The 23,305-nt window shown below is 48.3% G+C and overlaps 9 protein-coding genes across 9 annotated transcripts; 2 read left to right on the forward strand and 7 right to left on the reverse strand.

The window, feature by feature from the left end:
- Positions 1-14: 14 nt before the first annotated feature.
- On the reverse strand, positions 15-1,145 carry BDV38DRAFT_239849 (uncharacterized protein). Its single transcript, XM_032053816.1, has 3 exons — positions 902-1,145; positions 208-788; positions 15-156 (listed from the first exon to the last, which is right to left on the reverse strand). Exon 2 carries the CDS (start codon positions 734-736, stop codon positions 245-247), a length of 492 nt encoding a protein of 163 aa, XP_031916604.1. The 5' UTR covers positions 737-788; positions 902-1,145; the 3' UTR covers positions 15-156; positions 208-244.
- A 151-nt stretch (positions 1,146-1,296) lies between these two features.
- BDV38DRAFT_239850 (uncharacterized protein) lies at positions 1,297-2,351 on the reverse strand. Its single transcript, XM_032053817.1, has 2 exons — positions 1,580-2,351; positions 1,297-1,517 (listed from the first exon to the last, which is right to left on the reverse strand). Exons 1-2 carry the CDS (start codon positions 1,952-1,954, stop codon positions 1,422-1,424), a joined length of 471 nt encoding a protein of 156 aa, XP_031916605.1. The 5' UTR covers positions 1,955-2,351; the 3' UTR covers positions 1,297-1,421.
- A 969-nt stretch (positions 2,352-3,320) lies between these two features.
- Positions 3,321-5,628, forward strand: BDV38DRAFT_239854 (uncharacterized protein). The gene is made up of 4 exons (XM_032053818.1): positions 3,321-3,660; positions 3,728-4,028; positions 4,085-4,626; positions 4,678-5,628. Exons 1-4 carry the CDS (start codon positions 3,466-3,468, stop codon positions 5,194-5,196), a joined length of 1,557 nt encoding a protein of 518 aa, XP_031916606.1. The 5' UTR covers positions 3,321-3,465; the 3' UTR covers positions 5,197-5,628.
- BDV38DRAFT_19075 (NAD(P)-dependent alcohol dehydrogenase) lies at positions 5,604-7,275 on the reverse strand. Its single transcript, XM_032052259.1, has 3 exons — positions 6,537-7,275; positions 6,054-6,483; positions 5,604-5,999 (listed from the first exon to the last, which is right to left on the reverse strand). The coding sequence occupies exons 1-3, from the start codon at positions 6,817-6,819 to the stop codon at positions 5,717-5,719; spliced, it is 996 nt and encodes a 331-aa protein (XP_031916607.1). The 5' UTR covers positions 6,820-7,275; the 3' UTR covers positions 5,604-5,716.
- A 1,880-nt stretch (positions 7,276-9,155) lies between these two features.
- On the forward strand, positions 9,156-10,873 carry BDV38DRAFT_239863 (uncharacterized protein). The gene is made up of 3 exons (XM_032053819.1): positions 9,156-9,841; positions 9,914-9,986; positions 10,035-10,873. The coding sequence occupies exons 1-3, from the start codon at positions 9,749-9,751 to the stop codon at positions 10,631-10,633; spliced, it is 765 nt and encodes a 254-aa protein (XP_031916608.1). The 5' UTR covers positions 9,156-9,748; the 3' UTR covers positions 10,634-10,873.
- A 1,065-nt stretch (positions 10,874-11,938) lies between these two features.
- BDV38DRAFT_280045 (uncharacterized protein) lies at positions 11,939-12,497 on the reverse strand (the record flags this gene model as incomplete). Its single annotated transcript, XM_032059204.1, has 3 exons — positions 11,939-12,225; positions 12,314-12,395; positions 12,462-12,497. The coding sequence occupies 3 exons, from the start codon at positions 12,495-12,497 to the stop codon at positions 11,939-11,941; spliced, it is 405 nt and encodes a 134-aa protein (XP_031916609.1).
- Positions 12,498-13,027: 530 nt separating this feature from the next.
- On the reverse strand, positions 13,028-15,663 carry BDV38DRAFT_290248 (beta-glucosidase; the record flags this gene model as incomplete). The annotated part of the gene is made up of 7 exons (XM_032061441.1): positions 13,028-14,327; positions 14,380-14,542; positions 14,597-14,843; positions 14,899-15,121; positions 15,184-15,236; positions 15,287-15,480; positions 15,537-15,663. The coding sequence occupies 7 exons, from the start codon at positions 15,661-15,663 to the stop codon at positions 13,028-13,030; spliced, it is 2,307 nt and encodes a 768-aa protein (XP_031916610.1).
- Positions 15,664-17,169: 1,506 nt separating this feature from the next.
- On the reverse strand, positions 17,170-18,987 carry BDV38DRAFT_269099 (sugar porter family MFS transporter; the record flags this gene model as incomplete). The annotated part of the gene is made up of 5 exons (XM_032056905.1): positions 17,170-17,564; positions 17,618-17,903; positions 17,955-18,321; positions 18,380-18,806; positions 18,876-18,987. The coding sequence occupies 5 exons, from the start codon at positions 18,985-18,987 to the stop codon at positions 17,170-17,172; spliced, it is 1,587 nt and encodes a 528-aa protein (XP_031916611.1).
- Positions 18,988-19,661: 674 nt separating this feature from the next.
- On the reverse strand, positions 19,662-21,511 carry BDV38DRAFT_19122 (putative MFS transporter). The gene is made up of 3 exons (XM_032052274.1): positions 21,267-21,511; positions 20,998-21,205; positions 19,662-20,945 (listed from the first exon to the last, which is right to left on the reverse strand). Exons 1-3 carry the CDS (start codon positions 21,399-21,401, stop codon positions 19,870-19,872), a joined length of 1,419 nt encoding a protein of 472 aa, XP_031916612.1. The 5' UTR covers positions 21,402-21,511; the 3' UTR covers positions 19,662-19,869.
- Positions 21,512-23,305: the final 1,794 nt, after the last annotated feature.

Here is a 23,305-nt window from a genome sequence, read left to right on the forward strand (position 1 = left end):
AATTAATTAGGTTGTAACTAGGGTAGCTTATGTAAGATTGCTGGAATGGCTGCCTGAGGAGTAGATATTTACCACGAGACCATTTTTCAGAAAGTATGACCCTGGCTGTGGTGAAAGTCAATCTAGTGGATAGTGGATGGAATAAGACACAAAATCCTGCGGTGTTTCAGCAGACATATTCCTGTACGTAGCTGGGAAACAACTTACTAGAATAACTCTGTTGCCCGATCAAGGTCTTCTGCTCTCAGCATGACAGCTTTCTTTTACTTCGCACAGCCCTGACCAAGGCTTCAGACCCAGATACTCCTATAACGGGGCAACTGAGCACTGGTTCAACAAACGCACTGGAGATTGAGGCGCATCTGGTTTGGTTTAGTCGCGCTGAGCAGGCCACGCCTTTCGTATCTTTCTTCGACAACCAGGGTGAGTGATACAATACTAACAGTTGTGTCTTCCGATTTTCAGAGAGGCTGACAATCTCGATCTTTCCATAGTGGTTGCTACTAATGAGGCTAAAAACCATAAGTATCTTAGATACCCCAAAATTTGTAGCAGAGATCAGCACCTTATTTCTTGAACTTGGCTTTTCCACCCTCCAGTTCGCCAAGAAAGCGGTACAACTACCGGTCTCCAAAAATGATGGAGATGTTACTTTCATCTCTACGCAAGTATTGAGGAAGCGTTGGGAGTCTCTCGCAAGATCGGTCAGCTCTCGGAGTGGCTTGTCCTGAACCATATCCTTGCATCAATCATCTAGCGTACTGTCGCTTCTTGACACCGTTTGTCACCTGCAGTGCAGAATAAGAAAGTTACCTGCGGCCTTACATGGATAATGATGGCCTGAAAGTCACGAGGAAAGAAATTGAGACGTTTTCAGAAAATTAGGGGAGTGATAACTTACGGTCTGGAGGTCAGGTTCGGGCTACGGTTGGTCTTTTCATTCTGTTTATAAATTGCCCATCCGCTTACCAGGGTACAATGGAGCTCCACTATGAGACGTATCGAAGCGTCGTTCATTATATCCACTTCACACATATAGGATGCCTCGGATTAACATGAATAAAAACAACTGTGGTGCCATCAGGTTTGAAATCTCCATCAGAAAGCCGATCCACTTTTAGTTTAAACCGCTAAGCCAAGTCAAGACTAGCGCTGTTTGAGGGGAAGGTGAAGTCAAGACTCAATCTGTAGTCAACAGTATACTAGCATCTGTAGTATTTGGATTGAATATGTTCGTCTACTAATACATAGAATTTGAACATATGTCTGTCCATTGAGAAATTCCTTTCAAAGTTAAATACCAACTTGGATACAACTCAGTTTATTATGTATCACACACTACTGCCACAAATATATATGTTCAGCCAACATATAACTTCGAAGATTGTGAAACAACATACGCATTCCGGAACTCTGCATAATTATTTCTTATGTCTAGCCAGCTCAGGCTGTGCAAGCATCTCCGGATCCCACCGGGGATCCTTGCTCTCACCAATCGGTGCCCAGCCGAGTTGAATCTGTATCAATATCAATCAGTTAGTTAATGCACCCACCTATTCCCCAAGTTTCAGCTCATTACCTGCATGACCTTCTGATCCCAATCCTTCGTAAAGCTCTTCACCTTCCCATCCTCAATCTCAAAGATAGCTGCAGCGCTCCAACGTGCCTTTTTCGGTGGATCCGACCGTTCAATACCTTGATAAGCCTTCCCCGCGTGAGATCCTTCTGCCGTATATCGCAATAGCACATGACCATCCTTGGCCCATGCTTGATCATACCGCACAATGTGCAAGTCGTTTACAGATGCCATTACATGCGCATGAGACTCGGCGTAATCCATCGGGGTAGAACATCCCGGGAAGGTAGAAGGGCTCCAAAACCAACTATCGGCGGTACAAAGGTGGCGAACTGACTCGGCGCCTTTGTTTTCGGTGGGGGAGTAGGCGATTGACATGTACTCCTTCGCCACTGCGATGTTGCGCTATGAGTGGTAGAAGAGGGCTAAGTCGTTTGCGATGGGAATATTGCGGATGATTGGGGGATATATTGACTGAAGTTACAACGTACCTCTTCCGCGGGTGTTTGCTCCGTCGCAATGACGGTCAGAGGTTGGTTTCCGGGCGACATTCTTGGACTATATTGTTGGGAGATTATGGCAGTGACTGTCCTTTGGACGTTCAACTGATTTTCTGGAAGGGCTGTCGTCTGTTTATAAACTCTGGAAAGGAGGGTGTGACGGATGTCGTGTATAGTGTCATGATGACGCTGAACTTATCATCCGGTTCCGTTGCTCACCCGGGCAAGTCCAAAATTCCATACAAGTCTCCTAAGATGTCGAACTACCAAGGTGCCAGTAGCCACAGGTGTTGGAAAGCAGGGAAGGACAACCAGTAAGGTACCAGGTTCAATCCTGATACTGATATACGCATGTGAACGAGTCTACAAAATGAATAGAAAAGGCCATGGCATCGCGCAGTACGATTCATAGTGTCATGTCTGCTTTGCCCACTTTACTATACATTGTCTACGATTAGTTACTTACTAGATACAAACTTATTTGGCCGTGAGCTGGCACCGACACTGGCACACTGCAATTTTAGGCTCCAAGAGGTGTTGACTGTGACTTGGGTCCAATCAGAACTGGGAGCACTTCCGTCATCCCATTGAGATCTTGGCGAGGGTCCATGTAAGCATGGCAGTCTGTCTGTGCAAGCCTTGATGAGCACAGTGCTATGGCATTTCAAAAGTTTTCATTGTGTTGGACGACGCTTTCCTTTGTTCTTTGTGTTGTATGGCCTTTAAGGAAGGTAAGGTGATAGGGTGAGCATGGTGATGGAATAAGCGTCTACTGTGTAGCCGTGTCAATGGCAAAGCATACTATGTAAGATGCTGCTATAGGAATGTGTTACTGAGATGTCATTTGATACAATGTATATTCTTTGCTTTAAATGGATTGCCACAGCAATCATGTGTCCCGTGAATTATAAAAGAGCTGAGAATGGTAATAGTGGGGTGGACCACGCATCGAACGATATGGTAGATCTGACAACTAATTAGGTAGAAATAGCAAGACTTGGAGGTCCTCGTGGGGAGGGTTCGAGCAATCAGATGATATTTCCCAATTTGTGCGATGCGATTAAATTGCCGGAAGGGGAAACACGCGCCCTCGTTCTGCGGCCCGCGGAAATCCTGGGAATCCGATTGGTCGAGAAAATCATCCAGGCAAAACCCCTTTAGGCAATTCTAGCATAAAGGCACCAAGACCAATGAGCGGCCAGCAGTCACTTGACTGGGGAGCCCTTCGACCTACACTATTTATATATGCCTCGTCTACTTTCTTATCTCCTTCTCTTTGACTTGTATACCATCTAGACGACCGGTTGATCACGGCAGATCCTCCGATCTTCCCTCCTCATTACACATAGAACCGATTCACCGTCGCCTTTGTCACTAATCTTGACGGACATGTTAACATCCACTCCCTTCGATTCATTCAGTCTCAATCATGCCTCTCAAAGCAAGCGGCGAGTCGCCTACTTTTATGATTCTGACGTGGGCAACTACGCCTACGTCTCAGGCCACCCCATGAAGCCTCACCGCATGAGGATGGCCCACAGTCTGATCCTCAACTATGGACTTTACAAGAAGATGGAAATCTACGTGAGTCTGTTGTAGTCACTTGTCGTGAGGCATTTTTCCGTGCTTACTTTCCGGGGCGTTTTTCTAGCGTGCGAAACCAGCCACAAAATATGAGATGACGCGGTTCCACTCGGATGAATATATCGACTTTTTGTTCAAAGTTACTCCCGACACAATCAGCAAGCACCTGACCGAGCAGGCGAAATTCAATTTCAACGACGACAATCCCGTCTGGGATGGCTTGTCTGAATTCTGCAGCATCAGCGCAGGTGGTAGTATGGAAGCGGCCGCCCGTCTGAATAATAGAAAGTGCGACATAGCGATCAACTGGTCCGGTGGCCTTCACCATGCGAAGAAAAGCGAGGCGAATGGCTTCTGCTATGTGAATGGTGAGTGCCTCGTAATGATTGAATTAGGTTCGTTGACCCCGACTCATGTGGGGTAGATATTGTTTTGGGAATTCTGGAGCTATTACGCTTTCATCAGCGCGTCTTGTATATCGATATTGACGTGCACCATGGCGATGGCGTCGAGGAAGCGTTTTACACGACTGATCGCGTCATGACCGTGTCCTTCCATCAGTACGGGGACTTCTTTCCGGGGACGGGCGACATCGGCGACATCGGCGTGCAAGAGGGCAAGAATCATTCTGTGAATGTACCTCTGCGCCCTGGAATGGACGATGTATCATACAGTCGAGTGTTTCAGCAAGTGATTAAAGGCGTAATGGATTGGTACCGCCCTGATGCCGTTGTATTGCAATGCGGTGGAGATAGCCTGTCCGGCGACCGTCTCGGGAGCTTTAATCTAAGTATGCGAGGTCATGCGAACTGCGTTAACTATGTCAAGAGTTTCAACCTGCCGACGATGCTGGTGGGAGGTGGCGGCTACACGATGCGAAATGTCGCGCGTACGTGGGCGTTCGAGACGGGTGTTGTGGTAGGGGAAGAGGTCGGGCCGGACCTTCCTTACGATGATTTCTACGGGGTAGGTGATCTTCGATCAATCCATTTACTTCGTATTAACTTATAGTATTAGTACTATGCGCCAGATTATGTCCTTGACGTGAAACCATCGAATATGCCAAATCAAAACACCGATACATACTTAACGCAAGTATGCACGAAGGTATTGGACAACATCAAGAAAACCATGACTTTCAGTCCATCCGTCCAGATGACAGACGTCCCACGTTACCCACTTATTCCTGCGCTCGACGAAGAATTCGAAGATATGGCCGATGACGAAGACGAGGACGAAAATAAGGACGTTCGCGTTACACCCCGCCAAGTCGACATGCTCCTTGAACACGAGGGCGAGCTGAGCGATGAGGAGGAAATGAACCAGATCAGCAATGTCCTGAACGCGATCAAGAAGCGAAATCAGATCAATCATGGAGAAGTGCTTTCGACTGTCTCTACGACGGAAGCTGAAGCCGAAGCATCGAAAACATCGGATGATCAGGCAGCCGATGGGTCCGTCAACAGCAGCCAAGACACGCCGATGACCGAAGCTGAGGTAATTTTCGACCTTGCTCAGGCGGCCGTGAGCCCGTAACTTCTTCTTGTCTGCCTTGTGTTTTTATTGTTGTTCTCTTTCTTTTCTTGTCCATCTTTTATGGAAGTAATCTTTGATATCCTGTTGTCTGCCATCTCGTTGTTTTGCTGGCGATTGTTGGTGCTCCTTTGCCCCATTAGTTTGTTTTATCTGGTTTAATTCTTTGATTCTCTTACGGCATATTGTGGGGATTGGCTATTATGATGTCATATTACACATCGCTCAACCGTTTTACGTTATTCAACCGATTGGACAGGAGTCGCGTAGTTATAGCGAAGGTTGAAAAGTGTTGTTGAGCTAAATATTTACACGGGGGCGACCCCACGGCATGATATCCAGACACACTAAAAATCAAATCGGAACCAATTAATTACCCCAGACCTATAAATAGTCTGTACGTAAGACGCGTAAGCAGCGTTCAGGATAAGCCACCATAAATAAAGCCCATGTTCTCGTCATATTCTATCTATATTATACGTGGTCTATCAGGGTATAACAACATCATACATCTAATCCCATCTTACTCGCGAACAAGAACACCCCTGTATCTCATCTTACCATCCCTCAACGTCTGCATAGCATCCTCAATACCAGCCTCGTTCAAGGGGAACTTCATAATCGTAGGCTCGATCTTCTTGTCGGCCGCGAACTGCAGCAAGGTCTTCAGACTCTTACGGGACGCAACCAGGGAGCCCTGAATACGAATACCCTTGCCACACATGAACAGCAGAGGAACGGCAGAGGGCTTGAAGTCCACGGTCAGAGGATAGATCGTTCCATGGACGTCCATGAGAGGAAGGAGACTACTGTCATTAGCAAACAGATACATAATATCACAAGATTTTCATAAAACTCACGATGGATAGTCAACGTTAGCACTACCGCAGAGCAGCAGATGCTTCAAGGGCTTAAAATCCTTCATTTCCTGTCCGGCGGAAAAGACGTGGTATTCTGAGGCTCCGAATTGCATAGCCTCTTCGCGCTTCTTCTCAGAGCTGGAGAGCACAACGACGTGGCAACCCATGGCAGCTGCGAGTTTAATGGCCAAGTGGCCTAGACCGCCGATGCCCATGATACCGACACGGTCTGTGGGCCGGACGCCGTACTCGGTTAGACAGGTCCAGACGGTGGCACCGGCACACATCAAGGGCGCCGCATTGGCCGAGTCATAGCCGTCTGGGATCTTGACGACGTTGCCGGCGTTCCACACGACACCGCGGCTGAAGGAACCGAGGTCGTGGTTGTGGAATCCGTATTCCTTTTTGTTGGCACAGTATTGGTCCCAGCCTGCAGAGATATCAGTTAATTGCAAGAGAATTGAAAGTGGCCGATAAACATACCGCTGATACAGTGATCGCAAATGCCACAGACTTCATGTGTATATCCGAATCCAACGCGGTCACCGACCTGAACGTGCGTCACGGCCTCACCAACCTGTTTAACAACTCCGACACCCTCATGACCTAGAACCTGGCCAGAATGCAGGTAGTGCTCGTCGGTGCCGCAGAGACCAGAATGCGTCGTTTCGATGTAAACATCCGTCGGGCGAAGAGGACGAGTCGTCTTATCCGCGACGATCTTACCCTCCTTGGAGCCACGGTATACGTCGAAGGTGATGCTCATGTTGACTATGAGTATTATGTTGGAGTATACTTGCGAGAGGATGACTAGGTACAGTATAGAACCCTCACTTGGACTACAGACGGCCCCTCGTTATATAAATACACTAAGCCGGGATACCATCTAATCAAAATCATCCCCGTTGTTGCCTCAGTTTCCTTGGGTTTAGAATTTTCCGTGGAATGTTCCATTCAACGGAATCTCCGGTATCCACAGACCCACATATCCCTGGATCCGCTGCACAAGTACCCTAACTCTCCGAGACGGAACAATTCATACCACCGGAGCTGAGTCCGTTTGGTTTATGGCACACAGCTTGACTGTGATACCAATGTAGCTATGTGCATAGAGGAAAGGTCATACTCTTAGAGACAAATTCTGTGGATAGCCTCATCCAGGTGCAGACGGGAGATATGAACACCAAGGATATTATCACACAACATCACATTCCTTTACAATAACCACATAACAGTGAATAATACTTCCTAAAAATAATCTATCCCATCCAAAAAACATCACAAACAAAGCAACCATGAATAGCTATAAGACCCTTATTACATCATAACCCCTAAAGTCGCATTCACTCCACGCACCAAGATCTCCAACTGCTATAATTATCTTAGGCTGCTGAATATTCTGAATCTCGACTCTCGATCTATTAGCCTGTCTCCCCCAGCCTAGTAGCTTACACACCTCGAGTGTTCTCGACTTTTGCGAGCGCTGAGGTTGAGGCCCACCTGAAACTCCGGCCGTCGTTTATCGCAGATAAAGTATGGCGAATTCGCCACACACAAACACACGCCGGGACCCACATGCCATACAATAATATAAATGGTACATGCCGAGGTTCAACCGGAAATATGTCCCTGGCTCTGGGGAATACATTGTCAGCTTTCCAGATTTCAGTCACGGAGGTTCGTCATTACTCAGGGGTACTATAGGAATGTTGGAGTTGGATAATGAAATTTGTCATTGTTTAACACTGCTCAAAGTATGGTGGAGATTGGTATTTCTCCTGAAGGACTGGGAGTATAACACTATGGTTTTGGTTTTGAGGCCAGATAATACGGGCTGAGTTGAGGGTTTCCAGAAACAGTGCGATATCTTCCTGGGTAATGTGGATCGATCGAAACTATCCTTCTCACGCCAAGATAAGCTTATTTGACATCGAGCCATCCGCGTACCTTGGTGGAATACCTTTGATCATTAATGTCATTCAAGCCTTGAATGTCCAATGGATAATCGAAGGCAAACAAGAACCCACTCGTGAACTACATTACAGATGCCCTTAGCAGTGTCCCGACAGGGATAGTACTGTGTTTTTCACTAATGTCGCAAGAAAGATCACTGCCACCGAAGACAAAGTAAAAATGTTGAGTAATCCTGAAATTACCTAAGCTGGGAAAGGCGAACTGACAAAACCAGGCCAAACGGAACTGAGGTGCGAACTGAAGGAGTGGGTCTCGACTTAACGGCGCAGAAATCGCCATCTGGAAGGATCCACAGCGTAGCCGATGTGCCGTCTTGGCATATTGATCATATTCCTGACTCTCTGATTGTTTCAAGGCGCTCAAAGGTTGAGAACTCGTCACTCGTTTGACGGGTAGTGACTTTGGAAGTATCTTTTGTACCCGATAGTGGGACTTTACCCTTGCTCCTACTTAAAGCCATGCCCAATGATGTGAGAGGACCCAATGTCGTCATAAAAATAATTAAACTCTCGTCCTACAGGGTATGTTTGATCTGTGGGTCGATGGTTATCACTGCCAGCAGTCGACAGGACATACCTCAGAACACATTCTGCCATATCATGTCTTTTCAATGATATGACTCAACTATTGTCGTGATCCTCCAGGATTCATAAAAATTCGAAACGGAAAGACTTATGGCCTGCTGTTGAGGGCTTTTATTCCTCCAGTCAATGGGAATAGTGCTCCAGCCACGCGGTCTAGCAGTTCAGCGTGCGTAGAAGACGAAGACCAAGTGCTTGTCGATATATTAGTAGCTTAAGCTCCATCATCTATCAGCCTTTTATATTGGGAACAACAAAGTCTTATATAAAGCTCAACACAAAGCGAGTGAGATGGCCAGCCTTACCAACAATTGATACTCCTATGCTAGTGCCTAAGGTCATGGTGAACTCTTCAATGCGCTAGTTGGTAGCCTGTCACCACAAAGTTAGTTCATCGGCCCACTATGCATTGTAGTATACTAGGTTGATCATTGGCCGAAGGGGAAACTTATTAATAGCTATTTGCCATCGGTGGATGTCACTCAAGATGCACCACGTCTCGAAGACCTATATCAGCACCATGCAGCCCTCTTTCATATCTAGTATCTTCTTGCAAATATAGCATCTCTCGAGAAGCACGGCCCAAGGTATACTATCTCGATAATTTGGTCTCAGCAGTCAAGTTCGCCAACTGTGTCACCATGATTTCCAAGTTGGAAAGTATGTAACGAATAGACAATACATCATTCGGTGGGCCTCATGAGTCCTGGAGAGCTAACTGGCCCCTCTTATCAGGCGTAACAAGGTATACGTGAATTTATGAAAGAGGCTCACGCTGTAAAGCTGGACAAAGATCATGCATGAACATCCTATCAGACAAAGCCATATAAATGAACAACTAGTTACAAGGAACCTCCACTGCGTCCGCGGCAACCAATTCACAGTTACGCGCCGGAACTAGGAAAATCTAGGGCTCACCCTGGTTCACCAGTAGAACATTCCGGATCCCCAATCCCACGAATATCAGTACACGCAAAATTCCGTTCTGTTAGTTTACCATTCTTTCGCTTTTCTCCTCTCCACCTTTGTTTCCGTGCTCCTTCCTTTGACTTGTCAACCTTTCACACCAGACACTCAACACCTCTGGTTGTTTTCAAAATCGACTCACAGCATACGTCACTCTTTGTTGAGACAAAGACCATGGCCCGCTCTAAGGTGAGCTCCAAGGTGAAATCAAGAAAGGGCCGCCGTCGTGGAAGTCAGATGTCATGGAACAATAACAATATCAACACTGTATGTCACAAACAGCCCTCCGTCCCTACTCCCTCTCCTGCTGCTCAAGCTGATCCTATCTCCTCACGTCAGCTGTGGCAAGTCATCATGCGCACCCAGCAGGTGAACCTCGACCTGAACCTAGCTGAGATCTCCGCTGCTTGGCGTAAGTACCTCCCCATCACTACCCAGTCAACACTAACACGCCTTATAGCTACCCATCCCCGCCCCACGGTCCTTGCGTTAGAGCAGCAGCTGGCCAACTTCCGTCGTCATCTGCGCCCTGGAAACAGTGTGGTGCTCCGCCGCGGTGACATCAACGCAGCCATGAGTTCTCTGGCCACTGCCAATGCTCATGCTCATGCTGCTTCGACTGTGAATGCCCAGACCCATGTCCTTTCCATCAATAACGGTGGCAATAGCAACACTACTACCGACGCAACTGCTCACGCTCACCCTCATACCGGCATCATCCATGGTGTCCAGGGAATGGCAGGTCCTAGCAATGCTAATGGTAATGGCCATCATGCTATCAATGGTGGTAACGCGGGTTGGTTCTCCCCTCCTCCCTTGCAGATGCACAGGGTTAAGGAGTCTCAGGTGCCAGACATGTCCGGCGAGCCTCCCCTCGGCTGGGATCCCGCTCCCGACCCATCAGCCAGGGCTCTAGAACTCAGCAGGACAGCTAGCAGTCGTGTCATGACTAGAGCCTACTGGCCTCATCCTCCCGTGGCTCGTCGTTACATAGCATATTGTGACTGTGGAAGTTTGACCTGTTCTTACTGCCATGAGAGGATCATGGCCCAGCGGTAGTCCTCTTGGTGTTGGTGTTGGCGAGTTTGGGATGCACATGTATCTATTCATGGAGTTCTTCTAGGGGTTGGATGTGGTTACGGCCGGTTGTGAATTCCGGTAGCCACCAACCTGTTCGCCGGATTGGAGGGGTATTTATGGCTACCGCTGATGGTGGATAGTGGAGAGTTCATAGTTGATACTAATACATACGAAGAAATCTCTCTATAAATTACCCTAGTAAGGTACCGTGACTGTCCAGATATTTTTAGGTGGTCTAATACGATATTTCTTATTTCGACAGTTATAAGTCTGGGATATCTCCATCAAGACCCTTCAGATCTCACACTTTTGTTGAAGTTGAAGCTATTCAAACCTTGCCGTAGCCCCGACCTACCAACCGGGAAAGACCATCCGCAGGAACAGCAATAAGGCCAACTTGGTCTACTGGTATACGGCAAGGTGATTTAGGATCTGCCTTTCTCCGAGGTAATACAAGATTAATGGTCTGTCGTCAGCCACGCAGGGTTGCACCGCTTTACCCATATCAGGCATTTGGCGTGATGCTATTCACTGCTAGACTGAGACCCGTGGAGTATGGGATGATATTGCTTCTAACGCCGAGGAGTCTCAACTCCATGAACTGAGCCGGCTAAGCCGAAATACTCGTCTCTTAACTCCGACTACGAGTCTCTGAACAATAGTATCTATGACAAGGAGCTTTCTGGCTGGATGATTCTAGAAACCAAGTAAAGCACTAGATATGTGCACTACTAGAAGCTGGAGAAGCCGATTATCGCGGTCAACACGGTACTCTGTTCCAAGGTGGGTTTTCAACACTAATATTCCATTATCTCTATACACGAGCCCGGAGACGATCTAAGATAGCGTAAGAAGCACTTCAATGCCGGCAACTGAGAGGAAGAAAAGCCTTTAACCCGGGAATAAGATCGTTTATGCGAGAGACTGCCGCGATTCATCTCAAAGTCTACGGTAGCGTACCTTGTAGCATCCACGTAAGACATCGAAAGCCATAATATTACCATCAGACCATTTCCAGATGCCCGGACAGCCAAGATACCTTCATAAGGTAACGTATAGCGCGATCCTCTGGTTAAGACAGACACCCCACTCCACCTACAACAATCTCACTATATCATAATGCTGAAGTATAGCGGACGAACTTCTCTCATTAACTCCCAAACCATAACAACTATCCCCCAATCACAAAGACTGAAACTGTAGTACTCAACACCCATAAAACAAAACTAAACCACGTCCGCAAAGTCCACCTCACAAGTCCCCTCAGGCCAAACCAAACCTCGATCACTTCTCCTCCTCATCATTCTTATACTCCTTCTTAACTTGAATGACCACCTGTACAGACATGTCACTCTCATCCCCATCCTCCATCTCACTCTCACGCTTAATCTTTCTCTTGGCTATCTTGGTTGGCGTCTTCACGACCCCACCTCCCTTCACTTTTCCCTTCGGCGTCGACATCGACTTAGTTGGCGAAGTAGCAGGTGTACTCGCAGCAGAAACCCTTGCTTCTTTCGCAAGCATCTTCCTGAGACGGACAATGTGGTTGGCGACGGCGCAGGCAGTTACGTCTAATCATATCATGCATAGGATTATATTAGTCTAGCTCTTTTTGCTTGCTTGATTGATTCTCTAGTAAATGAAGAGGGTAACTCCTACCAGGGCCCACATGCGCGGCTAGTTTGTTATAATCGGGTTTGAAATTGGCATCTTTGCATTGCTCGAGGAAACCGAGGAGAAGCTGGTTTTGGATTGTTTTGTTAGTGTTTTTTTGTTTTGGAAAGGAAATGGGTGGTGGTTAGGGTACCTTTGCGTCTGCCTCTGGGGTCCAGGTTATGGGCATTTTGTATTCTTTCCCCTTTATCGATTCTGGTGCTTTTTCGTGTGGTTATTGAGGTTGTATGGGTTTGAGGGTTGTGTGTTCTGCTTGAGGGGAAGTGATGGTCGATTGTTGATTGTGGGGTGGCAGTGTGTTGTGGAGAGAAATGTGAGGGACTTTAATGACAGGAGGTGAGTTGTAACTGAGGAGATGGTGGAAAATGCGATAGCACGTTTTGTTAGTTGGTGAATGGTTGTGTTGTGTTCAAGTTCCTTCCTTGTGCTGGCTTCTGGTTATGGAGTGATGGATGGTATCAGTCTCGGCGTATGCTGCAGAGTGCTCTTGTGTTGATATGTGGGTGATCGAGAAGAAAGTGATGTATTTTATTGTGTAATTTTGATCAGTTATTGAGAGAGAGGACAGGTAGTGTGTCATTAATGATCATTATGGGCCTATCATTCCTATACTAGATATCAAGATAGCTAATGAAGTCTCATTTCACCTTCATAAATCTGTATAGCTTGTCTTCTGCATTGATATCACTGCACCACATATCAGATGGTGAACTCCCCCTGTAGAGGCAAATCCCGACTAGATCTTCCCACATACACCTGGTATGTCCCAGATTGAAGCAACCATTCCTGCGCCACCACATCCCAGGTACTCAAGTCCCGTCTTCCTAAAGCAAACTCCACCGTCACTGTCTGTCCAACGGGGATATTTACTTTCTCGAACCCACGAAGCTGACGCACAGGCCCATTGGGAATACCTAAATAAAGCTGTGCAACTTCGTCACCAGCCACTGGTCCGCTGTTCGTGATGTCGACAGACACCCGGAGGATCACATCCCACAAATGAGGGTTTCCACCTTCTTGGATCGCCGCGGATGGAGGATACTGACTGGTGGAATTGTCGCTGACTTGACCGATGTTCAATCCAGAGTAGTCGAACGTGGTGTACGATAATCCGAATCCGAATTCGAACTGCGGTTCGATTCCCTCCTTGTCGAAGGCGCGGTAGTCGATGTATACTCCCTCGGTAAAGTCATCCTGCGGGAACAATCCGTACTGGCCCTCGGGCTGCTTGGGGTGCAACAGGGCCCCGTAGTCCTCTGCGCTCTTGGCAACTGTGTACGGGAGCTTGCCGGATGGGTTGGAGCGCCCGTAGAGCAACTCCACCAGTGCACGGCCGGAGTCTTGACCTGGGAGATGGGCGAATATCACGGCGGTGACGTTCTCATGATCAATCCAGTTATTGACCAGCCGGATTCCGGCGTTGTGGATGGTGACGATAGTGTTGCTGCACTTGCTGGCGACGTTGGTTACTAGTTCGTCGCTTCCCTCGTCAACTAATCCGGCACGGTCGTACCCTTCCGTTGCGTAGCTGTTGATGAATACGAGACAAGCGTCCGTGTTGGGGTCAACCTCTGGGTCTTGAGCGGAAAGGTTCCATAGAATGGAGCTGCCATCTTCGATCACCTGCTGCTGGAGAGCATCCAATGGGGCACTGATGTATGCAGGTGAGTTACCACCGGAGCCTCCGCCCACAATTAATGTGTGATTGGGTTGGATGGCAGGGCTATAGCTTAGCCATTCCAATGCGAAGCCTAGACTGTCCGGTCCCTTTGCATCATATCCAAATACGGAGATCATATTTGGCGACTTCAGAGGAAGGGTGTTGTTCGAGTTCTTTACCAAAACGTGACCTTCGATGGCACTCTGGAGAAGCACTTTCCTTGAGTCGGACGACTTTCCGATGATGGCCCGGTGTGGTGCGTATACGTCCGACGGCATCCCTACCCCCGGCAATGGGAATTCAGCGTCCTGGTTCATCTGGTACCATGATGCGATGATCCTAGACCTTGTTAGAGTTATGGAGCTCATAAGGGACAGGTGAACAGTCTCACCTAGTTGCCATATCATCGAGTCTGGAAGCCTCCATGGTGCCATTTGCAATAGCATCGGTAAGGTTCGAATTCCACAAGGTGCTTGATGGCATGACCATATCTAAGCCAGCGTTCGATGCTGCAATACCGCCATGCTGAGCACCCCAATCGGTCATGACATAACCTAGCCCCAGTCAGTCAAGAACGGAGTCTACCAACATCTCCAGGATCTGTATACCTTGGAATCCAAGTTCCGTCTTCAGCAAGCCATTCAACGTCTTGCTATTCTGGCAACCGTAGGAGTTGTTAATGCGCTGATAGGAGCACATAATGGATACACTACCAGCACGAACCGCATCCTGGAATGGCCACAGATACAGTTCATGCATAGTTTTATCATCGATATTGGATGAGAGGGCTGCAACATCGATACCATTCTCCGTTTCCGGGTTCCGGTTGGTCTCTTGCTCATTGGCAATATAATGCTAGTCTGGGGTTAGTATAAAGGACCATCGATTGTCAAGGTATAGGCCTAGCTACCTTAGTCGAGGTACCCACACCTGCAGACTGGATACCACGGATGGTCTCCGAGACCAGCAGGCCACTGTGGTAGGGGTCCGTCGAGAAACCCTCCCAGTTGCGACCACCTTCTGCTACGCGACCAATGGGGCCTACCACAGGACCCAGAAGAACGTGGACTCCCTTCTTGTGGAATTCACTACCCATGTGGAGGCCTCTTTTGTTTGCTAGGTCCTTGTTCCAACTGAAGTGGGAATAGATTAGCTGTGTATTCAGAATGTTACAATAGTCAACCAGAAGGCATACCTTGCCCCAGCATGGATACCACTCGACCAAGCATTGACATGATCTGTACTTCTCTAAAGCAATACTTAGTCCTGGTCCTTGTGTATAGAATTCTATCACATACCAAACCGTTTCCAGCATCAGACACACACAACCCGGGAAAGTTCAACCGAGGAATGGCCGGGATATTTCCCGAGCAGCCATTGTCAGCGTCCACACCAGTGGTAAGATTCACCTTCTCCTCCGGGGTGAGGTTGGCGACGAAGGCCTTTGCCTTTTCGTAGGCAGATGCCCATGCTCCGGTACCGGTACCCTCAGCTACACATGCGAGTCAGCAGAGATAAGACATCCACTAACAAATAGTATCTACATACGAGACGGATAGATAGCAGGCGACTGTCCATAGAAGTATGCATCACTGGTGATGTTTTCCTGCGTCGGAGCGGCATAGGACAAAGAGACACCGGCCAAAAGGCCAGTCAACCCCGCAATGGCGTGCATTTTGTCCGTTGCTGTGTGTTCTTCTCCCTTTTACCCTGGGATTCCCGATCTATTTATCTCCCCACAAGCATTACTACAACACCCACGGACAACGACAACTATGCAACTACATGAATTTGACATCTCATCGTATTGGTCACCGGCTAAACATCGGGGGATTAATCCATATAGTCTGCAGAAGTGCAAGAGCAAAGAAAAGTAAATAAATGACTCTATAGCAAGGTTCCCCACATTTGCTGTACACGGTACAACAACACACGGTACAGATAACCCGGCTTCTCCGGGGCTCTACCGTTCCCCGCATTTTACAGAAGGTAACCCCACATTAAGATACTCCGGGGAAGCTTCGACGATGCCGCACCGGCAGACGACCGTGCCCATGGATTGCCGTGTCTTCCGTGCTCTTATATGTACAGCGCTTAGGATCTTCTACTCTCTGTCAGCCAAGTATCCGATAGACCCACTCCGAAGGAGTCACAACCGTATGACCCTTTGCGGGGGAGGCGGGTATGAGGTAACTAACTACACCTCGCTCTACTATTAACCCGATGGGACCCTATTGCCAAGTACTTTAATTAGGCTATAGTGCATTGCTTGTCCTATTGATTAATTCTTGGGTGGGTCGTTCCGTCCTCATGTGCTCTGGGCGAGTTATGACGTGTGGGCCGTGCTGTTGTCGGCGAGAAGTTTCGGCAAATACCACTGTTACACTGGCACTCCGGTCTATTAGTAATGTAGAGTACTGTTAACTATGTACTATTTAGTTAGTCCCGGAGGTTATCAAGGGTTTGCTTGGTAGATTGGCCCGATTGGAAGAAGTATGACTGCGTGATGACTATAGTCTAGTCTTCCTTCCTTCCTGCGGGACATTTAGTAGTGGGTAAACTTCTGAGCGGGGCACTTTGAGTGAATTTTTGACTCTGTAGGGAAGATGTAGGGAAAATGAAGAGAAGAAAGGAATTTAGAGTAGATTCTCGATGGAATCGTAAAGGGCAAGGGTTCGTAGTAGGATTAGTGGTGGACTCACATGACCTTTCAAAGGATAAATAATGGTAGAAGAGAATGTAGATACAAAGGCGAACAAGGTAAGGCGACCTACCTCAGTACAGAACTCAAGAACTCCAAGTAAGAGCTATAATACCCTGGTTGCGCGCCCTAGATACAGGCCGAACCTGACCCAGTCACCAGGTGAAAGAGCCAGAGGATCCATGATGTCATGCTCCTGTATACCCCACAAACCAAATCGTGTTCGCCAAGACAGAATATGAATACAGAGTCATAATACTGTGCTTAGAGATGCCAAATACTAGCCCGCACATGGCGCTATCAAGTGAGTTACGCTTGGATACAACTGCCTGATTAGGGATAATGCTATTATGCCTTAGGCAGACAGGCAGACACCGAGCGAGGGCTCACATCCCTTCCCGTCTTCAAAGGAACAAATAAAATTAAACAAATACATACATCGTTACATTTCTCTACACAACTAACAATAATAACCCCCCTCTATGCTAACCCAGACTTCTCCGCGTGCAACGCACTAGCCGTCGCATTCTCAAACGTCTCCCTCGTAATCTTTTCCTGCAATTCCCGCTCGTCACCATCCAACTTATCCCCAAACACCACGGCAATCTGCTCAAGAGACTTCCCAGAAGTCTCAGGCACGAAAAGAAAAGAGAAAATAGCCGCGGCCACACAGAAAAGTCCAAAGAAAAGAAAAGTGCCCCAACCAAGCTTAATGAGCATCTCCGGAACAACCACCCCGATGATAAAGTTGGCCAGCCAGTTCATAGCAGTCGCCGCGCCGACACCCTTGGCTCGTTTAGAATTCGGGAATACTTCAGCTGGCAGAACCCAGGCGAGTGGGCCGTACGATATCGCGTATGCGAGTGCGTAGGCATCTGGGACTTGTGTTAGTTTGAGACAACGACTCAGAGGACGCAGGAGTACGTACAGATGAGGGCTACGCAGAACCATCCAATTGCTTTATGGGAGGGCCAGTCACCGCTATATCGGTTCATCAGTCCGGCCATGATTAGGTGTGGTATAGCCATGACAACTCCTCCGATGATGGCCATTGTCCGACGACCGACGCGGTCCAGGTACATGAGGATCGGTATACCTCCGACAAGCTGGCAGATGTTGACCATTCCGGATAGGATGAGAGATGTTTCGCTGCTTTGACCGAGAGCTTCAAAGAATGTAGGGGCGTAGTAGACGAACGCGTTAATTCCCGAGAACTACCGGCTTGTTAGTATCCTAGAACGTAGTGGGAACATCGAGGAATATACCTGTTGGAAGAACGGGATAGCCAATGCCACAAGTGTTCGTCGAAAATACTTCGGACGGACGAGAGACACCCACTGTTTCAGACCGACCAAAAGTGGACGAGACTCGTGGTCCGGATATTCTTTCTCGAGCATCTGTCGCTGGAATCGCACTTCGGAGAGAATACCTTTCCATTCTAATTGTACCTGCTCATCGTGCACAGGGCGTCGGCGCAGCTTCGCGAGAGCGGAGAGACTATCTTCTTCCCTCCCGCGCATTGCGAGCCATCGAGGCGAGAAGGGGAAGAAATGAATCGCACAACCAACGACCAAGGCGGGAAACATCTGTAGAAGGAATGGCAGCCGGAATGACCACTCGCCGGGTATGGCCCTAACCACGCGCATCAGAAACCTTGCCGGGGGAAACCGGAAATGCATTCATAGCATACCTCGTGCCATAGGTTATCCAATAGGCCACAATTGCCCCAATAACAATGCTTATAGATTCCAGCACAAGCAATGAACCTCTCCACGCCGGAGGAGCGATCTCTGAGATATATAAAGGTGCCCCCATGGCTAGTGTACCCACGCCAATACCCCCAATGAATCTGCCGGCCACCAATGTGCCATAGTTCATTGATGCCGTCTGGATGATCGCGCCAATGACGAAGAATACGGTCGCCACCGTCAATCCCCATTTACGGGAGATACGATCCGCAATGGCTGGGAAAAACAAACAGCCGATGAACGCGCCGAGCTCGAGCATACCCGTCATAAAGCCGGTGTGGAATCCATATCGTGGGTTTTCGGGAGAGGTCTCGGGAAATTGTTGCCGGAACTGCGGCATTACCAGGATTAGGGAAATGACACCTTGGTCTGAGATATCGAGTCGGTTTCGTTAGCGTGTCGTAACTCCAAAGAAGCCGGGCAATAGCGTTCACATACCATAGCCAAAGGAGAACCCGCCAAACGAGGCGAGGAGCGCTGCTCCAAACACATAAGGGGAATGTACAAGATCTCGTAGCTGTCCATTGTCGTACTTGACCTCGACAGTCATGTCCGCCGGACCCATGTCGTCCGCGTACTCATCATGAGCTAAAGAAGGCTTTTCAATTGTCTTTTCCATTGTCGGTATATCCAATTGGGTCTGGATTACCCGACAGGTTCATATCGCAACGGCATGTTGACGGTATATATATCTTTGAACTAGTGTAGAAACTCGAAGAAAGTGACCCTGGTACGTGCAAGCCAGAAACGATACGATCCAAGACTTCTCCGCATTTTGCTGCATACCCCACGGGGGGCAACCAAGACGAGCTCCACAAGAGACGGACCAATTTAACCCAGTTGGGGTGTCATCGTTGTCAGCTTCTTTGTGATTGGTTGTATTCTCCTCCTTTCGGGCCGCTTTCGCCCTTTCTGGTATTACCTGAAGTGGATAATCTGCCCCATTGGGAGCAGCGTTCGTCGGCTATCAAATCGCAAATGCCGTGATTACTATTGCTCCAATCATCGTGGCTCATAGCAGCGATATGGCACTTTTAAGGTTATTGCTTGTGGGCGTGTAGCTGGTGACTGCATAGCTGATTGTTTGGCGAACAGGCACTTGATGCCTCAGTGTCCAGGTATCAGCCCTCATTGACTGATTTGGTAGTGGTCTCCATTACCTCTTCCCTCGAATATTCTCCTTCAAAAGTAGACAATGATGTATGCAATGGACATTAGATTGGCCTATATGATATCATGATTACTAGCCTGTGTCTCGTAATATTAATGAAAATCGTCGCTTCCACCTCCCACCTCCCCAAATAATATATATCCTTATAACAGCCCCCTATTTACGTCAGTCGAGTCTAGCTTGCGGTGCATAGACCATGAAATACCCCACTCTCGTTCATACCGATAGGAACGAAAGACTGAGACAATGGTACGCGCCAACTCACGGTCTAGGACCATCGGCAGATGTATCGGCCTGCTGATGTTTCATGTCCATCTCGTCGGGCGTTTCTTGGTCCGTATTCGTGAGGGTAACGGCCAACACCGCCGGAAGGGCAAGGACAAGCGAACCCATACACAGGCCCCAATCGACTGCAAACTGCAGCATCGGCGACTTACCCATCGCATCTAGTCGCCACGCCATCGCACCCCCCACGCTCTGGAAGGTTTTGTACGCTCCCACCAGGATTGCGGCCACCGCGGGAGAGTTCGACTGAGCTCCCATCAACCAATAACAGAACGACTGCCAGAAGGCGTCGTACATGCCATAGAAAATATAGAGGAACATGGGCCCAACGGAGATGCTGTTATCAGTAAAGTCGACATCCTGCTTCTTGCCCTGTGCCGCGCGTCGATCGAACCATAGCTGGAACGCGTAGCCTCCGCCCCAGATCGCCATCCCTGTGACGAATAAGAACAGCCAGTTAACTCGAGCCCGCCATTGACGATTCAGACCCGGGATATCCAGGAGGAAGCCCATGATGAGTCCGCCGAACATCTGTGCGATCCAGTACAGGGCACCATTCAGAGAGCGGGACCGAATGTTGAATGTCATGCCGTTGACAGTATTTTGCTGGTATGAGTAGAATACATTGGCGCAGAAGAACAGCGGGAGCATGGATAGTACTCTCCAGTCACAAATTGTTTTGAAGGTGAGTTTCGCGATGCTGAGCCAGTTCTTTTCGCCCTCGGGAGTTGTTTCCAGAGTTGACACCCGCACCGATTTCGGCGGGCAAATCAGAGACCCCATGAGCCATCCGATGGCCATGATAATGAGCAAAGCGATATACGTGCCGTCCGAAACGGTTCCACTAGTGGAGTGGTAATTCATACCGAAACTGGCCAAAGAACCAATGCCACCGCCCAGATTGAAGATGATCCAGAAGGCTGCAATGGCGCGGCCCTTCTGCGATTCGGGGACATAGGTCGTCATGATAGCGCCTTGGGCCACCCAAAGGAATGAAGCCCCAATACCGAGAATGGCTCCAGCTGCGATAACAAATGCACCGTTCGCCGTACCTTGAACCCAACATCAACTTGGATAGCGCAATATAGATGGTGAAGCACCTACGGTTGAAGCATAGAAGACTTCCGGAATACAAGGGATATGTCCAGCCTCCAATCAGCAGACAGGCCCGAGGCCCAATGCGGTCGAAGATAGGCCCAACAACGAAGAGTGCCGTGCCAGCCATGGCAGAGAGTAGAGCAACGTTCGCATTTGCCGCTACGGTCCCGTCGACTTGGCCGGAGCCTCCAATCCCCGTGAGGGCATTATACATCTGCGTCAAGAAGACTGTGTCAGCATCAAATAACTCCTGCGCTATGAACATCAACACTTACGCCAGGACAGCAAAAACAGATAAGACTTATCAACACTATTTGGAACCACGGATAAGTATACACCCGGTATACCATGGACCGTTGCCCGGGGTTGGGACTGAATCCCTCAGAGACATATACTGGATCGTTGCCCATATTGACATGGGCTAGTCTAAACTGTGAAGTCGTAAATTGTTGAGGAAACCGAAAGAAGGGCGGAGGTCGCGCCCATTTAATAAAAATGAAAAATTAATATAAGGCTGCCCAACAGCAATCAATCTGCCCACAAAAACATCCGTGCTCGAGTCAGTGTGCTGATAGCGATTGGTTTAGTTTCCGGATGAGGCCACCCGTGATTGGATCTAACGATTAGCTTCTTTGCGATACCGTCGCATCCAACCCCAGATTTTGTGCTACTGGTAAAGATAAGACAGGCATGCGACGCTAGGAAGTAACCCTAGTGCGGGTGTGTGATGCCGATCTTGCCTCGTATTCCAATCCAACACCCGACACGAGAACCAATAACGTTCGAGGTCTGGACAAAGATGCATGCACACGCCAAATAGCTCCCCTGGGAAAAGACATGAGATCAAACGTTCATTGGTCCTTTCGGGAATACAGGAGGCCTGAACCGACCGCAGACCGAGTCCGATGATCTCCGCACAACGCATGGCGGACACTTTGCAGATTAAAAATAGTTAACCTGCCTCTTAGCGAATACAGCCATGTTGCAATCTCAAGTATCACTCTGATGAAGGGGAGGATGGGTGCATCAATGCCACGTGTCTGCGGCAGCAATAAGTAATTGATATTCGAGTCAGACAAGTAGAGGCGATCGTTAGATAGCTTCACCTGGGACTAAGATCAACTATTTTTAGACAAAGACACAGCCCCGGCTCAGCTTCTTTGACACGTTTGAGCTTCAATCCAGAGCTGCAGCGTTTCAATAGTGCCTGAATATCGCGGGCGGAGATCATTCCATGCATCAGGTTGATGGTATTATTAGGGGAGGCTGGTGCAACCACCTTAAACTCTATACATCACTAGTTAGTGTCAACGGTACTGCAGCTTTGGGTAGTACCTTGTAGTCTCGGTTGCATGTTATTTGCCAAGAGTACGGTTCGGTTCACCATGAAAGCCGTCACTCCCTCCGAGATGGGTCAAGCGGGCAAGCTTGAGTTTCTTGGTTGTCGCTTATCCGGACTGGCCCTCGCGGGGAACACGCGACGAGTAAAGCCGGGACGCAGAAGACTAAATGAGGTAACTGGAAGTAAGATGGATAGTCCCACAACGCCGCATTCAGATGGTTTTTGTAGCGCGTATGTCTCCAAAGATAATCTAATTGAATGACAGGACATGCGGGTCGCCAGCTATCGTATGTCATATATCATCATCATACAATGACACAGCGCATTGGATGATTGAGGAGCGTCAATTATATCGAATGACGTAAAAGAAAAGCGGATCCAAGAGCAACGCAATATGAGCCCGACCCAGCTCACCACAAAATTTCAGATCTTCACTCTGCTAGAGTTTAACGGAACTAGACTTGGTTCCCTGAAAATGTTTTTATTCTTCTGATGGCTCCCTCATGATTCTTTCAGAAGAGATTTAGAGCTCATGGAAACCCAGCCACAAGCCGCATTATTTGAACTCGGTATCTTATTGGATAGCCACGTATCCTATAGTAGTGCTTATCAAGACACTACTTAAATTCATGAGAGAAATGAAGGAGATAAAGAGCGTAAGGATGTAACCCCAACATTGGAACTATATGTTACAGTACCGCTCCTGTATTGGGCCTTAGCAGTTAGGTTCGCTGTTGAGACTAGCACGACGATGGCCTTGTGATTAGAATGACTCGTTTATCGCTTCAACTTGGTTGTGTCTACAAGGATTGTAGTTGAGATGGAAGACTAGAATACACAAAATGATAGGGAATGACCCCTAGACCCGAAATGGCATGCCACGTGGTAGCAGATCAGGTGCTGGACGGTAACAGGAACGAGAGTACCGTGTAAATCACTTAAACGATATCTCGTCGTAAAGGCGCTAATTAA

The sequence above is a fragment of the Aspergillus pseudotamarii genome, assembly GCF_009193445.1.
Source record: "Aspergillus pseudotamarii strain CBS 117625 unplaced genomic scaffold BDV38scaffold_11, whole genome shotgun sequence".
Lineage (NCBI taxonomy): Eukaryota > Fungi > Ascomycota > Eurotiomycetes > Eurotiales > Aspergillaceae > Aspergillus > Aspergillus pseudotamarii.